General features: G+C 51.5%; 1 protein-coding gene and 1 long non-coding RNA gene across 2 annotated transcripts in view; one reads left to right on the plus strand and one right to left on the minus strand.

The window, feature by feature from the left end:
• Nucleotides 1-15,963, minus strand: part of LOC309523108 — a 152,692-nt gene that overhangs the window by 57,282 nt on the left and 79,447 nt on the right. The window lies entirely within an intron of this gene.
• CRTC1 (CREB regulated transcription coactivator 1) overlaps nt 1-15,963 on the plus strand; it is a 55,840-nt gene that overhangs the window by 31,216 nt on the left and 8,661 nt on the right. Inside the window, exons 6-13 of the mRNA XM_082206870.1 lie at nt 1,716-1,801; nt 2,049-2,092; nt 3,349-3,569; nt 6,293-6,429; nt 7,062-7,319; nt 9,839-9,940; nt 14,149-14,235; nt 14,660-14,840. Coding sequence (XP_082062996.1) covers nt 1,716-1,801; nt 2,049-2,092; nt 3,349-3,569; nt 6,293-6,429; nt 7,062-7,319; nt 9,839-9,940; nt 14,149-14,235; nt 14,660-14,840 — 1,116 coding nt within the window. The remainder of the gene's footprint in view (nt 1-1,715; nt 1,802-2,048; nt 2,093-3,348; nt 3,570-6,292; nt 6,430-7,061; nt 7,320-9,838; nt 9,941-14,148; nt 14,236-14,659; nt 14,841-15,963) is intronic.

A 15,963-nucleotide genomic window follows, 5' to 3' on the forward strand; every position in this document is an offset into this window, starting at 1 on the left:
CTTTTCCACAGGAGGGAGAAGGGACTGACTGGCCGCATCAGTCCCTTCTCCCCCCTCCCAGGAAAGCCAGGAGAAGCCGTGCAGCCCTTTTAAAGTGCGCGCGGCTTCTGCCGGTTTTGCGGGAGGTGGGGGAATTCCCCCACCTCCCAGAAAAGCCAGGAAAGCCCTGCGCAGCGTCTCCCGGCAAGGAGACGCTGCGCGGGGCTAAAGGGGAAGGCAAAACAGCGAGCAGGATCCATCCCGCTCGCTGCCTTGCCTTCTCCCATAGCTGCGCGCAGCCCCTCCGCAAGGAGACGCTGCGCGGGGCTAAAGGGGAAGGCAAAACAGCGAGCGGGATCCATCCCGCTCGCTGCCTTGCCTTCTCCCATAGCCCCGTGCAGCCTCTCCGCAAGGAGACGCTGCGCGGGGCTAAAGGGGAAGGCAAAACAGCGAGCGGGATCCATCCCGCTCGCTGCCTTGCCTTCTCCCATAGCTGCGCGCAGCCCCTCCGCAAGGAGACGCTGCGCGGGGCTAAAGGGGAAGGCAAAACAGCGAGCGGGATCCATCCCGCTCGCTGCCTTGCCTTCTCCCATAGCCCCGTGCAGCCTCTCCTTGCGGAGATGCTGCGCGGGGCTAAAGGGGAAGGCAGAACAGCGAGCGGGATCCATCCCGCTGGCTGCCTTGCCTTCTCCCATAGCCCCGTGCAGCCTCTCCTTGCGGAGACGCTGCGCGGGGCTAAAGGGGAAGGCAAAACAGCGAGCGGGATCCATCCCGCTCGCTGCCTTGCCTTCTCCCATAGCCCCGTGCAGCCTCTCCTTGCGGAGACGCTGCGCGGGGCTAAAGGGGAAGGCAGAACAGCGAGCGGGATCCATCCCGCTGGCTGCCTTGCCTTCTCCCATAGCCCCGTGCAGCCTCTCCTTGCGGAGATGCTGCGCGGGGCTAAAGGGGAAGGCAGAACAGCGAGCGGGATCCATCCCGCTGGCTGCCTTGCCTTCTCCCATAGCCCCGTGCAGCCTCTCCTTGCGGAGACGCTGCGCGGGGCTAAAGGGGAAGGCAAAACAGCGAGCGGGGCTAAAGGGGAAGGCAGAACAGCGAGCGGGATCCATCCCGCTGGCTGCCTTGCCTTCTCCCATAGCTGCGCGAAACACCTCCTTGCGGAGACACTGCGCGGGGCTAAAGGGGAAGGCAAAACAGCGAGCGGGATCCATCCCGCTCGCTGCCTTGCCTTCTTCCATAGCTGCGCGCAGCCCCTCCGCAAGGAGAGGCTGCACGGGGCTATGGCTTCTTTAGCCCTGCGCAGCGTCTCCCGGCAAGGAGAGGCTGCATGGGGCTAAAGGGGAAGCCAAAACTTGGCTTGCTCCATAGCTGCGCGCAACCCCTCCGGCAGGGAGAGGTTGTGCGCACCCTGTACGCTGCTCTTTGGGGCTGGGGGGGGGAAAAGATTTTTTTCTGGATTTCCCCCCCTAAAAACTGGGTGCGCCCTATGGTCCGGTGCGCCCTATGGTGCGAAAAATACGGTACATATCGAAAGTCAGGTCAGTACACATAAAGGACCTTTTTTTAGGAAAAAGGAAGAACAAGGGAAAGCAACAAATATGCATAGACTTTCAATTTGTTGTTTTTTTAAAAAATGCAGTTTAGTTTTACCTGCTTGGGTCCAACGGAGTCTCGTTTTCAGGGCACCTTTTGCTGATCCATAATGAGATTCCCCCCCCTTTTAAATTAATTTCTTGTAGTCTTACTGTTGGCCGTCCCAGGCATGGAGGAAGACACAGCGGATACAGAGAAGAACCTCTCGAAGCAAGGGTGGGAAGCTAAGAAGGTAAAGGCACTGATTCTGCCGCAGTGTGACATGCTACACAGCTACATAAACTTGTTCCAACCCTGGGGAAAGTTGGGTTTGCTTCTAAGGCTTAATTAAGAGCGTTCAGGGTGGCGATACCTTTTGGCTTATAAGCTCTCTTTTGAAAACAAGGTGTCCTGACAGCTCATGATTAGATTCTGCAGCCTATATAAATGAAGCAGAAAAGGAATGACTCTGTTTCTCTCTCTGTCTCTCTCTCTTTCAGACCGGATCCTCAAGGCCTAAATCCTGTGAGGTTCCAGGAATCAAGTACGTGAAAGAGTCGGGGTTGTTTGGTTTCTGCATTGGTAGGACACTTTGGCTGGCTTTTTGTAGAAACAAAGGGTTATATCCCCCGTTGGTCATACTCTGAGCAGACTCACTGTAATTGGTGAACATCCTAGGCTGAATGGGTCTGCTGTGAGTATAACTTAGTTGGATCCTTCCCCATCGTCTGTTGTCCCTTCCTGTGGGTGTGCTGGGAAGAGTCATGTCGAATCATGCAGTTGGAAGGGACCCCAAGGGTCACCCAGCCTAACCCCCTGCAAGGCAGGAATCTCAGCTAAAGCATCCCGGATGGATGACCAACCTCTGCTTAAAAACCTCCAAGGAAGGAGAGTCCGCCACTTTCCAAGAGAGTCTGTCCCACTGTCCATCAGAAAGCTCTTTCTAATGTTTAATCCAGGGGTGGGCAACCTAAGGCCCGTGGGCCGGATGCGGCCCAATCGCCTTCTAAATCTGGCCCATGGACGGTCCAGGAATCCGCGTGTCTTTACATGAGTAGAATGTTTGCTTTTATTTAAAATACATCTCTGGGTTATTTGTGGGGCCCAGGAATTCGTTCATTTCCCCCCAAAAATATGATCCGGCCCTCCACAAGGTCTGAGGGACGGTGGACCGGCCCACGGCTGAAAAAGGTTGCTGATACCTGGTTTAATTGGAATCTCCTCTTTCTTGTAACTTGAAGCCATTGGTTGGGTCCCAAGCAGGAGAAAACAAGCTGGCTCTGTCTTCCATGTGACAGCCCTTTAGATTTTGGAAGATGGCTGTTGTATCTCCTATGTAACTGACAACAAAGAAAGTACAGTGTCACTGCTTTAGCAACTCTAGGAAATAGGTACAGTGGTACCTCCGGTTGTGGACAGGATCTGTTCTGGAGCTCCGGTCGGATCCCGAGGTTTCCGCAACTGGAGGGACCGCTTTTGCACATGCGTGCAGCGTGGTAAAGCGCTTCTGTGCATGCGCAGACGGCGAAACCCAAAAAAATACTTCCAGGTTTCCCACATTCACATCCTGAAGGATATGCAACCGGAGGTGTGCACATCCAGAGGTACCACTGTAGTTGCAACTCATTGGGGAGTCCTAAGAACAATGGGAGGCAAGGCTTAGTTGAGACATCATGGGAGAGCCTAACTGTGGTGTGGCACAGTGCTTGAACTGAGATAACTATGTGGTCTTGGGGTATTTTTGTCTGTCAAATGGTTCAGTTTTCTCTCCCCCCCCCCCCGGTTTCTTCTTGAGCACAGCATCTTTCCGTCAGCTGACCAGGAAAACACTACCACACTTATCCCCGCCACTCACAACACGGGTGGTTCCCTGCCGGACCTGACAAACATCCACTTCCCCTCTCCTCTCCCGACGCCGCTGGACCCAGAAGAATCCCCTTTCCCGTCCCTCAGCAGTTCCAACAGCACCGGGAACCTTGCGGCCAACTTGACGCATATGGGCATCAGCACAGCCAATCAGGGTAAGGGGTGTTGGCGGCTGCAGCTGCCCAGAATGACAGTGTGACTTCACTTCCTGTCCTGCAATGCCACTTCCTGTCTAAGCTCGCTGTTCACTGTTGCAAACCTCCTTTGTCTAGTTTGTCGTTCTGGGTGGGGGGAGATGTGAAAACCAAGCCCTGTCTTAGTAAAGTAATTCCGTTTTACTGGCGATAGGGAGCGGCAGTTAGCAGGCGGAGGCCCGCAGAATCATAGAGTTGGAAGGGACCTAGAGGGTCATCTAGTCCAACCCCCTTGGACGATGTTGGGCAGAGCCTGCTTCCTCTGAGGGTAGCAGAGCATCAGATACCTCCAAAATACAGTGCTTTAATTTTCTAAGACAACTTTCAGCCCCCTTTTTGGCTGTGCCTCTTATACCCATTTTGCAAATCACTGTTTAAAAGTTCAGTTTCTTTCTCCTTGTCCCCTCATCACGGCAAACCTACGAAACCCAAACTTTTGGGGTAGAGGGAAGAGAGCCCCTGAGCTCCTTAGAAAGATGGTGATTATGATGATTTGTTTATTACATTTATATACCACCTTTAATCCAAAGATCCCAGGGAGGTTCACAACAGAAAAATAACAAAAGAAGAATACAGATCATGCATGTGTGGTCGAAACCAAGAATTTAAAAGAAAAAGAAGAAAAGGAGAGGAGCAGTGAGGAAGGGGGGAGAAGACTGGCAAAGCCCACATGGCGTGCCTATCATGCAAACAGCTCTGAAGAGGGGGCCCAAATCTCAGGAAAGGTGTACTTTTTTCGTCTCTGGGCAAAAGTAGCTTTTTCATGCACTGCAAGATAGGAAAGGCCCTTCAACCAATCAGCTATTGGAGGAGTTGGCTAGTCCTTCCATAACCACTAATAATAATAATAATAATAATAATAATAATAATAATAATAATAATTTATTATTTAAACCCTGCCCATACGGCCGGGTCTCCCCAGCTAGTCTGGGCGGCTCCCAACAGAGGACTAACAACTGAATAAAACTTCAAACATTAAAAGCTTCCCTAAACAGGGCTGCCTTCAGATGTCTTCTAAAAGTCAGATAGTTCTTTATTTCCTTGACATCTGGTGGGAGGACAGGGCGGGCGCCACTACCGAGAAGGCCCTCTGCTTGATTTCCTGTAACCTCACTTTTCGCATGGAGGGAACCGCCAGAAGGCCCTCAGTGTCCAGGCAGAACGATGGGGTTGGAGACGCTCCTTTAGGTATACTGGGCCGAGGCCATTTAGGACTTTAAAGGTCAGCACCAACACTTTGAATTGTGCTCGGAAACGTACTGGGAGCCACTAACGCATGCAAGTTCCAGGACGTTAGGATATAATGGAGTATAACATAGGATGGAAACCCTGTAGATCATCTACACCTGGCACGTTCAGCATGCAGTGGGATGGAAATGAAGCTGCAGCCTCAGATGTAACCTGACTTAGCCCCTCTCCCGCTGCCCAGGGGGTCATCTTGTTTGGGAGTTGAGTTTATTAGGTTGCCAGGACAGCTGAGCATGGTAATAGTTCTCAGCCCATGCGGGTGGAGAGAGATTGTAGAGTTGTTGCCGGTCATTGCAGACCAGGCCTGGGGGAACCTGCTGCCCTCTAGAAGTCGTTGGACTCAGCTCCAGTTGACGTGGATGGTAGCCAAGAGTGATGGGAGTTTCAGTCTTAGAATATCCGTCACTGTAGGCAGTTCTGAAGAAGAGAAGCTGCCTTATACAGAGCCCATAGAATCGTAGAATGTTAGGAGCTGGAAGGGACCCCAAGGGTCATCCAGCCCAACTTTCTGCAATGCAGAAATCGCAGCTGAAGAACCCCTGACGGATGGCCAGCCAAACCTGCAATGACAGAGTCCACCGCCTTCCGAGGGAGTCCAGATTGTGTATTTTGAAGCGTGTTCAGGGTTTATTTTATTTTATTTTATTTGTTTTCACATATTACATTACAAATGTACCAAAGCCAACACCATTTCCTCCCCATCTCCCCATATATTTACATTTATATTTCCTCAGTCCATCATATTATTCTTTTCTCCTTCCTTCTACTTCCCTCCGCCCCCACTCAATTTCCTCCACATTATGCAATTTACAATAATCTTTGCATTCTACAGTCTTCTCAAATCATCTATATATTATTATCTTTGCTTATTAATTTTTCTACCATCCAGTACTTCACATATTAATCTAGGCATATTAGCGTATCTTTTTTTGAGCAATATTTTGCCATATATTCATCAAAACATTTCCACTCCTTTTTAAATTTTTGATTTGACTGATTTCTTCTTATAGCAGTTAATTTTGACAAAATTAAATATTCATTTAGTTTACAAATCCATTCCTCCTTTGTGGGTATAGTTTGTGACTTCCACCTAGCAGCAATCACTATTCTAGCAGCTGTACTTGCATATAGAAAAATTCTCTCCCCCCCCCACCCCATGGTATCTCTTCATCTGTCAGTCCAAGGAGATATGTCTCTGGTTTCTTTGTTATTGATATTTTCAACATCTCCTTTAGTTCTTCATGTATTACTACCCAAAATTTCTTAATTTCCTCACACCTCCACCACATATGAAATCCAACCTGTGTTGGAGATGTGGTGGAGAAATAAGTGTGTCCAGGGTTAGCCTTGCCAGAACTACCCTTTGGCATGGGAACGAGTGACGGGAAGACCCCCGCGGGAGCCCGTGTGCTGACATTTCCCTCCATTTGCCGCAGGGATGACGACGACGCAGGCCTCTTCCCAGCAGCACCGACAGCCACCCACTGGCCCCCTTTCGCTGAACACAGACTCCAGGAGAAACCAGCCCCAGCAGGTCTCCCCCACGCTCTCGCCTCTGTCGCCAATCACTCAGGTACGCAAGGGATGCGATGGGGGTCACTTTTATTGGGAGCATGCTGTCGGGTAGGCGGACGAGGCTTGGGTCTGCGGTCTCCCATAATCCAGTGCTAGTTTTGACAGAAAGGCTGGCGCTGAAGAGGGGTGGCAGAAAAGATCTGATGTTGTTCTGAGTTACTGGTGCCAGCGAACTTTGTGGCTGAGTGGCGATTTGAACCCTGGTCTCTCTGGTCCCAGTCCAACAGTCCAACCAGTGCACCACCATTGGCTGTCTCATATCCCAGCTCTTGATATCCTAGCCTTGGAATCGTTGAATTGTGGAATGGGAAGGAACCCTGAGAGTCATCTAGACCAACGCCCTGCAATGCAGGAATCTTTTGCCCAAGGTGGGGTTCCATGACCCCGAGATTAAGACTCTCAAAGTTTATTAAGTGGCCCAGTGAGACCTCTGGGCACTTTGGAACGTTTTAAACGCACAAGCACACATACGTTTGAGCATCACTTATTTCTGCTAGGTGCTGGCTGGTTCCACAGACCACTAGTAGGGACTGGGTCATCTGAAGGAGAGCGCCCCGGCCTCACTGCCTGTCCTGTGACCCAGGGGAGGCTGTTCCTCACTGCCCTCTCCTGCCCTGTCCCTCTCCCCAGGCCGTGGCAATGGACGCCCTCTCCCTGGAGCAGCAGCTCCCGCCCTACCCCTTCTTTACCCAGACGAGTGCCCAGCAGCAGCAGCAACAGCAGACCCAGGTCGCCAGCGCTCTCCCGCCCAATGCCTCCCTGATGCAGACGTCCGGCCTGCAGCGAGGGGTGCAGCTGCCCCCGCTCTCCGTCACCGTCCCTTCCACAATCCCACAGTCTCCGCCGGGAAGCCAGACCCAGACCTCCATGGGGATAGACATCAGTTCGGTAAGCTGGACTGGGGAAGGGCTGGGCGGGCAAGGTAGGGAGCCCTGTGGGGTGTGGGTCTAGGTCTGGGTGGGTGTGCACGCGGAGGACTTGCAAGATCTCCTGGGCCATGCAGGAATAGGGCAGCGAGAAGTTGGTGCACAACCACCTTTGCAGAAGTGTTGGTCTGCCATCTACTTCGCAGGTGCCTGACCTCTTTAGAACTTGAACTGCTTCTCTGTAGACAAAGCAGATGGCTTCCAAGACCATTTTGGCAGTCACTGCTCCCGCTCCCGGGGGCCTCTGGGAAATGAGTCGCTACAGAGATTTCTCCAAAGGGTGCATGTTAGGAGAAAGGGCTCCAATTTCAAGGGGCCTGTGTTGGGCGTTCCTAAGCAGGCTTTTAGGTAACAGCTTCAAGGCAGAGGACAGGCCTGCCTCCCAAGTCCGGCCGTGCGCTCTGTCGTTCTGCTCAGGGTGACTTTCGGGGAGCCCTTGAGAGCTGTCAGCGCCCATATATTTCCTTGTCTTGGCAAAAGGAAATGGGCATGCTGGCTTCTCGGGACATCAGCCTGAGTGGATTATCAGGATGTACAGGAAACTGTCATGCCCTCTACCCCAGGCTTTTGGCTTGATCAAAGGCAGCTTCTCCTGGGCAGCCTCCCACCTCAGCCTCTGCCAACACCAGGCCCTCTCACTGATCTGGCATCCTACAGTTGTGCTAGCTGGGAGGGTGGGGTGGTTTTCGGAGTTGCTGCGCAGTGAATGACAAAGGCTGGGTTGAGTTCCTGGCTTCGAGCCTCAGGGTCCTCAGTGGATGGAGGTGTCTCACCTGAGCTTCCCACTGAGCCCCCACTGACCATAGAGGATGCAGGGGCAGCTTTGCTAAGGTTTGAGCTTGCAGCCTTCCCCTTCTGCCCCCTTTCTGTCTTCTCCAAACTCCTCTTCACGCATTGGAGCGGTTGGCGGAAGCGTTTGCTCTTTTTAGTGTTACGAAGCAGAGCTTGTGTATGTGTGGCTTTTCTTCTTCTTTAAAGGCAGGGGACCAGAAAATTCTGCAGCCTTTCTAAACGATGCCAACTTCTTGACACCCTGCTTCTGAATTGGCTAGGGGTCCTCCCCAGCCCCGACCCTCAGGCCTGGGGGTCTACAGGAGGAGAGATTTTCTCTTGTGCCCGGATCCTGCTTGCAGGTTTCGCTTGGGGACATCTGGTTGGCTACAGTGAGAACAGGACGCCGGACTAGATGGGTCACTGGCCTGATCTGGCCGGCTCTTCTTAGGTTCACACCCTGTTCCAAGCAACCCTTTGCACCAACGAGGTCTGTGTGTTTAACGTTTGACACTGAGGTTCCCAGGAAGTCCGAAATTGCACACGCACCCTTTTTCTCCTGGGATTTCAGTGCGTGCATCCACACCCAGCAACGTTGCCGTTACTATTACTATTATTACATCCCCTGGACAAGTCAGGGGCGGGCAGGGGAGAAGCACCTTGCTGCAAGACAGGAGTGGAGAGTTCACTGAGCACAGATCTCCCCAATTTTAGATGCAGGTGTGAGAAAGCGAAAGAAGGGGCTGTGTTCTCCGGAGTGGGCTGAGTCAGGTGCAAAAGCAGAGTGCCAGCCTTAAGCGGGATCCGTGGAGGAGAGGACTTACTGATGGCTACTAGGCATGCTGGCAGGGTTCCCCCTCCATAGTCAGAGGCAGGCCACGCTGCTGAATCCCCGTTGCTGGAAACCGCGGGAGGGGAGACCTGGTACTCAGACCCTGTTTGAGGATCAGGCCTGCTCTTACATTCATCAGTAGATGGGGGGCGGGGCGGGGCGGCAGTGCTGAAATTAAGCCCTGCATAGATAAATGTATGCATATTTATTCCAATGTAAATGCATAGAAATACCTGTGGCTGGGAGAAACTACAGGAGGGGAAGGTGTCCTTGTGGGATCAGGCCAAAGGGGGCCCACCTAGCCCAGCTTCCTGTACTCACAGTGGCCACCCAGACGCCCCCATGGGAAACCAGCAAACATGACCAGAGCAGAGTGGCAACTCTCCCCACCCAACACAGTGGCTTCTGGTGAGGACAGGAGGCTGGGCTAGACGGGCTTTTGGCCTGACTCAGTGGCAGCGCTCTTCTTACGTCCACGCGGGTCCTTTCCCTCCAGGAGCTTTGGGGGAAGCCTGACTAGGAAAGGGAAGTTTAAAAACCAGCTGTGTCTCCTCAATGCCTTTCCTGTCATTCTAAGGAGCAGAGGCATTTGGAATACAGTGTACGGTTCCTGGCTGCACCTTGCTCTCCAGGAAGCCGGGGAGGAAGTCCAGAAATGATTGTACCCCCCCCACTTTTTTCTGTCCATGATCTCTCGGGGCATTGTTTAACCGGTACTAGCTGACTCCCTGGGTGTTCATACAAGGGCTTTTCTTCCCTCCCATCTCTCTCTCTCTCTCTCTTTCTCTCCACGAAAGAACCCTGTGATTTCATCTGCCTTCTCTCCTTCCCCCTACCCTATTCTCTCTCTCTTTCTCTAACTCTATGTCCTTCTGTAGGGTTCACTCCAGCAGTACCGCAACAATGCTGGCTCCCCGGCCAACCAGTCTCCCACCTCTCCTGTCTCCAATCAAGCTTTCTCTCCTGGCAGCTCCCCTCAAGTAAGGGACTGACTGCATCTGTGTGTGTGTGTGTTCTCTCTCTCTCTCTCTCTCTCTCTCTCTCTCTCTCTCTCCAGGCCTTTCGCTTCCATGCTTCTCAATGGCACCGTCTTATTTTCTCTCTCTCCCCAATCCCTCTTAATGTCACATTGTCCAGCTTTTAAATATATATCTTTATTTATTGAATTTCCCTACCACCCTTCGTCTGAGGATCCCAGGGCGGTTTACGATAAAAAACGCAAATGCACATAGCAGCAGAAAAAAACAATACCCCCCTCACTTCCAGCTATGTCTGGATGAGCGCTTGCCTGTTTTTAAATAAGGCGTAAAAGCAGGGTTTGCACTGAACCTGTGCAATGCTGGTGGATTCATACTGCTTCAGCTATCGCATAGGTTTTTCTAAATGTGCAGACTGTTTTGGTAATCCAAGAGGTCCCCCCCCCTTAAAGCACACACTGATTTATATAAGTGGGTTTGAGATGACATGAGTTGAAAGGTGGCAACTTTCTGCTGTTAAGTTGTAAACAACACATTTCAGAGTACAAGGTGCAGCTTCTGGTTTTCTTCAGTATCGTCCATCCCTGTTTTCTGCACTAAGTACAAATCTTACTCGGCTTCTCAGTGGCCACTAGAAGCGATATTGTATAACAACAACAACAACAACAACAACAACAACAATTATTTATTTGTACCCCGCCCCTCTGGCTGGGTTTCCCCAGCCACTCTGGGCGGCTTCCATAGAAACCAAAAAACACTAAAATATCATACATTAAAAACTTCCCTGAACAGGGCTGCCTTAAGATGTCTTCTGAATGTCATGTAGTTGTTTATCGTTTTGACATCTGGTGGGAGGGCGTTCCACAGGGCGGGAGCCACCACTGAGAAGGCCCTCTGCCTGGTTCCCTGTAGCTTTGCTTCTCGCAATGAGGGAACCGCCAGAACGCCCTCGGCGCTGGACCTCAGCGTCCAGGCAGAACAATGGGGGTGGAGACGCTCCTTCAGGTATAATAACTATTAATATTGTTAGTGCCATGAATTTCCTGCGCTTTGTCCTACATTAAACACACAGAGACCTACTTTTGAGTAGACATGTATACAGATGTGGCTGGGCTGGAGAGCACAGGTTCTTTAAAAGAAAACACACACACACACACACCAAATAAGCATGTTTGCTAGGTTTAAAACAGGCCAAGTAACAAGAAGAGGGGAAAGAATCCCCAGCCCTTAACACAGAGCTCTTAATCCATCACACACAGTCCGAGTTCCAAAAGTGAGTTTCAAAAATCCATAGGAAGAAGAGGGTTAGTTAAAAATTGAATTGAAAGACCAAAAGAAGAATCAAATTGTGAGACTTAAGTGTTCGTATAAAGACTTTGTTGTCCCGTGGTACCTTGGAAGATAATCAGACCCAAATGGCAAATAGTGGGTTTGGAGGCCTGCTAACACAGCCGGAACGAGTCGGCTAAGTCAGCGCACAGCAAAGACCCGCCGTAGGCGTCATGTTAATTGCCCACACAGCTGACGGCAGCCGGAGCACATGAAACCTTTTAGTACTTTCGTATTCAGGGAAAGCAAAGCACCGCTCGTTCCCAGCTCTCATCCCACAACGTGGGAGCAGTTGAAACAATCAGCAGCAGTCAGAAAGGGTTTTAAAAGGGTGAAGCAGCACAGAGCGGGAGACCTCAGGCAGTCTTGGCTGCTGCTGCTTGGTGGGGAAATCGGGTGGCCAACCTTTCACACCCTCCATTGTAGAGTTGGAAGGGACCCTGAGGGTCATCTAGTCCAACCCCCACAATGCAGGGATCTCAACCAAAGCATCCATGATAGAGGGGTCATCCAACCTCTACTTAAAAGCCTCTAAGGAAGGAGAACAAGGGTGACTGTTCCACTGTCAAACAGCTCTCACCGTCAAAGTTCTTCCTGATGTTGAGTCCAAACCTCCTTTCTTGTAACTTGAAGCCATCAGTGCAACTTCTGTGTGGAGAAAATCAGGGAAGGCCAAGCTTCTGCCCTCCAGAAGTTCCTGGACTACAGTTCCCATCATCCCCTGCCCATATAGGCAACAGCAAAGGGAGGTGGGAGTTGAGGTCCAGCAGCGCCTTGGAGGGCCACCGCCTTTCCCCCATCCCTACGTTAAGTTTAATGTACAGGTCTGGCCACTTGATTCGATAGCCTTGTAAGTAAATTGGGGGTCGTGTCCAAGCAAGTTTTTCCCTGAGCACGACCTACTGAAATCAGTATACCCAAGCGAGTCATGCTCATTTGGTTTCCCCAGGTCTGCTCTGGGGACGACTGCATGCTGGCCACAGCCCTTGGTTGTTACAGAGGGGAGGAGTAGACTGAGCACCGGCACCTAGCCACATTAGCTATGTGGGGCCACACTCTACCTCTGAATGCCGCCTGCTGCTGGTGTGCTGGAGAGAGCACCAGTGGCTGTTGGCCATCATAGCAAAATGGAACCCTTGTTTGCTGCCACCAAACACCAGGTGGTGGCGACAGGGGGCTGCTGCCATTTCCTTCCTGCCAGGTTTAGGGGGCATCTGCAGAAAGGAGGGTGCCAAGACATGTGGCCTCGTCCCCCTCTCTCCGCCTGCCTCGATTCAGAAGGCCGAGAAGTCTTAGAGCACAGTTTGCAGGGGTCAGGTTCATGCAGGAAGAACAAAGCTGTGAGCCGGCCTTGTGAGGAAAGGTTCCAGTGTGTGCATTTGTCCTTTTTTCAGTTTTGAGAAAAGACGAGCAGCAGGCGATGGGATAGAAGCCTATACAAAACTAGAAAGTGGGCACAGAAAACATTTTTCTCCCTCACACAAGGAGCTGGACCTCTTGGGCATTGAGGGGAATTCCTGGCCTTCCTTTCCGCAGCGCTCAGCCATTCAGTTAACGAAAGCTAGCAAGGCCCTCTCCTTCTTCGGTTCTGCAGAGAGAGCCTTTGGCAGCCAGCGGAAGAGGCCAGGTCTTGGATCCCAAAGTGCTGAAGCGATTAAAAAAAAAAGCCCTTCCCGTTTAATCACGTCTCCTCCACACACACCCCCCCACCTCCCTGGTCTCTGCTGGCAAAGTTATTAAAAACAGTGCAGTTAAGGATCCTCAAGGGGAGCAATTTTTTTATTAAAAAGATGCATCTGTATCACTGTGCACTGCTGCACAGTTGTAAAATGAGAGTGGTTTCTCATAGACCCGCTGGTGGGGAGGAGGTGATCGGATTATAATAGCCCAGCAGAGAAAGGTTAGGGCAGAGGAATTTAGCTTGATGATGGGGAAGGAGGCTCGCTTGCTGCTGCCCATCTCGGCTGTTTTTTAAGTGCAGGACCAGGCTTGCAGAATCAACCTGGTTGGATTTTTTTTTTGCAAAAAAACCCTCTTTAGGTCTTTCCTACTTTATAAGAGACCTTGTGAGACCAGGACTCTAGAAGGCAGGGTAAAAGGAACTCGAAAGATTTGCTTTGCTTTGCCTTCTTCATTTTGAAGCAGTTTGGGGAATTGTAGCATTCGGGAGCTTCTCAATCAGGCTTTGCCAAGCTGATCTAATCTGCGCATGACTAGCGTTGGATGGAAATAGTAATAACAGCCGTAGGAGTAGGAGTACAAATAAAAATATTATTGGGCCACAACCAAGCGAATCTTACCAGCGTCTGATGAGCGTTGGATATAACGAGTCATAAGCACAGTGGTAGTAGGAATAAAAATCTTGCTGTCGTTCCAAGTAAACTTCCTAACCAAAGGAGGAGGGGGCATCTCAGTTGCTGCTGTTTTGGGTAGCACAGCCCCTTATCCTCCCCATCGCTCCATTGGCATGCAGTCATGTTGGTCAGGACAGTTTGCAAACTATCTCATCCATCAGAGCCTTTCTACCCCTCTCCCGCCCTCTGGGGCAGACTTGCTTCTTCAAACCATGCGCGACCCATTGTCCCCTCTCCCCCTTTCCGGCCTGTGTGTTTCTGGCATGGTGGTGGCAGCGGCATAGCCCTCATCTAAGGTGGAAACCAGGTTACTGTGCCCCCCCCCAGTCCCATCTCCTCTAGAGCTGTGCTCTTGAATTCATCATTCTGGGGCTGGTTGGTAGTTAGCCGGTGGGGTGGGGATTTCACCACGCAGCCTTCAATTCAGCATCCTCAAGGGCGGTCTTGGCAGACTGCCTGCTGCCGCCACTCTGGATTTCAGCAAAGGGCTCTTCTCTGCACTGATTCACTTCCTCCTCCTTCTTGCAGCAAACATCTATCCTGGGGAGCGTCTTCGGGGATTCCTGTTACGACCAGCAGATGACGGCCAGGCAGGCAAACGCTTTATCTCATCAGGTGAGAGCGCTTTCTGCGACTCCCAAGCACCCTTTGACTGGAGGTTCAAATGGGATTGGTGGTTTCGACACTTCACCACCCAGAGGAGTTTGGTTCATCAGGCGGCCAGATAAAATATTTGCTAAATTTGCATGCCGCCCTTCGTCCGTAGATCTGGGGGCGGTCCGCAGCGTCAAAATGCTAAACCACAATTTTAGCCATGGTTGCAAAGCGGAACGTAGAATCATAGGATTGTAGACTCAGAGGGTCATCTAGCCCAGCCCATGGTTCAGAGCAGTATGCCCTTGGGATGATGATGATGATGATGATGTATTACTTGTACCCCCACCCATCTGACTGGTGGGTTATGAACCCAGCTGGCTTTTCAGCCCAGCCCAGCAAGGCTCTTTTATTAAGTTCTTACCTCCAGGATTCCTTCCTCCAGCTTGAGCAGTTCAACATGATTGAGAACGCCATCAGCTCCAACAGCCTCTACAGCCCCTGCTCCACCCTCAATTACTCCCAGGCGGCCATGATGGGCCTCACCGGAAGCCACGGGAGTCTTCAGGACGCTCAGCAGCTCAGCTACGCCAGCCACGGGAACATCCCAAATATCATCCTCACAGGTGGGTCCGTGGTTTGGCGCCTGGGGGGTGGGACTGGCTGCACATCGCCACCCTTTGGACCTTTGCAGCTGCTGAATTTCTGAACAGCAGCGGCTGGTAGGGCAGTAGGGAGCCCCACAGCAGGCGGTACTGCGGCCGGCGAGAGATGGAGCCCACAAATGATAGTTTTCTCCTCCTCCCTGCTGATTTCCTCCTACAAGGAGCAATCGAGGAACCAGTCTTTACGACAGTCAAAGACCAGCTGGTGAAAAGAGCAATAAAAACAGGTATAACTGCTTCAGCACCAAGGGGCGGAAGAAGTAGGCAGAGCTGAGAATTTCACATGTGCTTATTTGCATTAAAAGCAACACTCTGTCAGCTAAAGTGTGTGAACCAGAGTTTAAAATTGTTATTCGTTCGCTGACCATCACTCTCACCATGGCGTGGCCTGGCCTTGTTGCCATAAAACAGAATTTCCTGACGGGCCTGGTGACCTCCAAGTTTTGGATTTTACAAGGGGAGACAGTAAGAATCAGGAGGAAGAGGCTGGCAGGCAGGCAGGCAGGGCCACCCCCCAGACTGGTTGCAGGTCAGAAGGCGGGCAGACAGAGGTTGGTGGGGCAGTGCCCATTATGCCCTTGCAGAGCAGACTCCATTGTTTCTGGGCCAGACAGTGTAGACCATGGGTCAGCAAACTTTTTCAGCAGGGGGCCATTCCACTGTCCCTCAGAACTTGTTGGGGGCCGGACTATTTTTTTTTTTTTTTAAATGAATTCCTCTGCCCCACAAATAACCCAGAGATGCATTTTAAATAAAAGGACACATTCTACTCATGTAAAAACACGCTGATTCCTGGACTGTCGGTGAGCCGGATTGAGAAGGCGATTGGGCTGCATCTGGCCCCCGGGTCTTGGGTTGCCTACCCATGGTGTAGAAAGAACTGAGCTACATGGACTCAAGGGTCGGACTTGGCACAAGGCGAATTCCTACGTTTTCCTTGTTTGGAAAACCATGAGGACTAGAACATAGTTTTTCTAGGAAGAGCTGCAGCTTAGCTCCAGGGCTTCACATGCAGCTTTCCCCAGGTGCAATCCCCTGCAGCACCTTTGGGTCGGGCTGGGAATGTCCCCCACCCTGGGTCTGA

This window comes from Podarcis vaucheri (assembly GCF_965113315.1).
Source record: "Podarcis vaucheri genome assembly, chromosome: 18".
NCBI lineage: Eukaryota > Metazoa > Chordata > Lepidosauria > Squamata > Lacertidae > Podarcis > Podarcis vaucheri.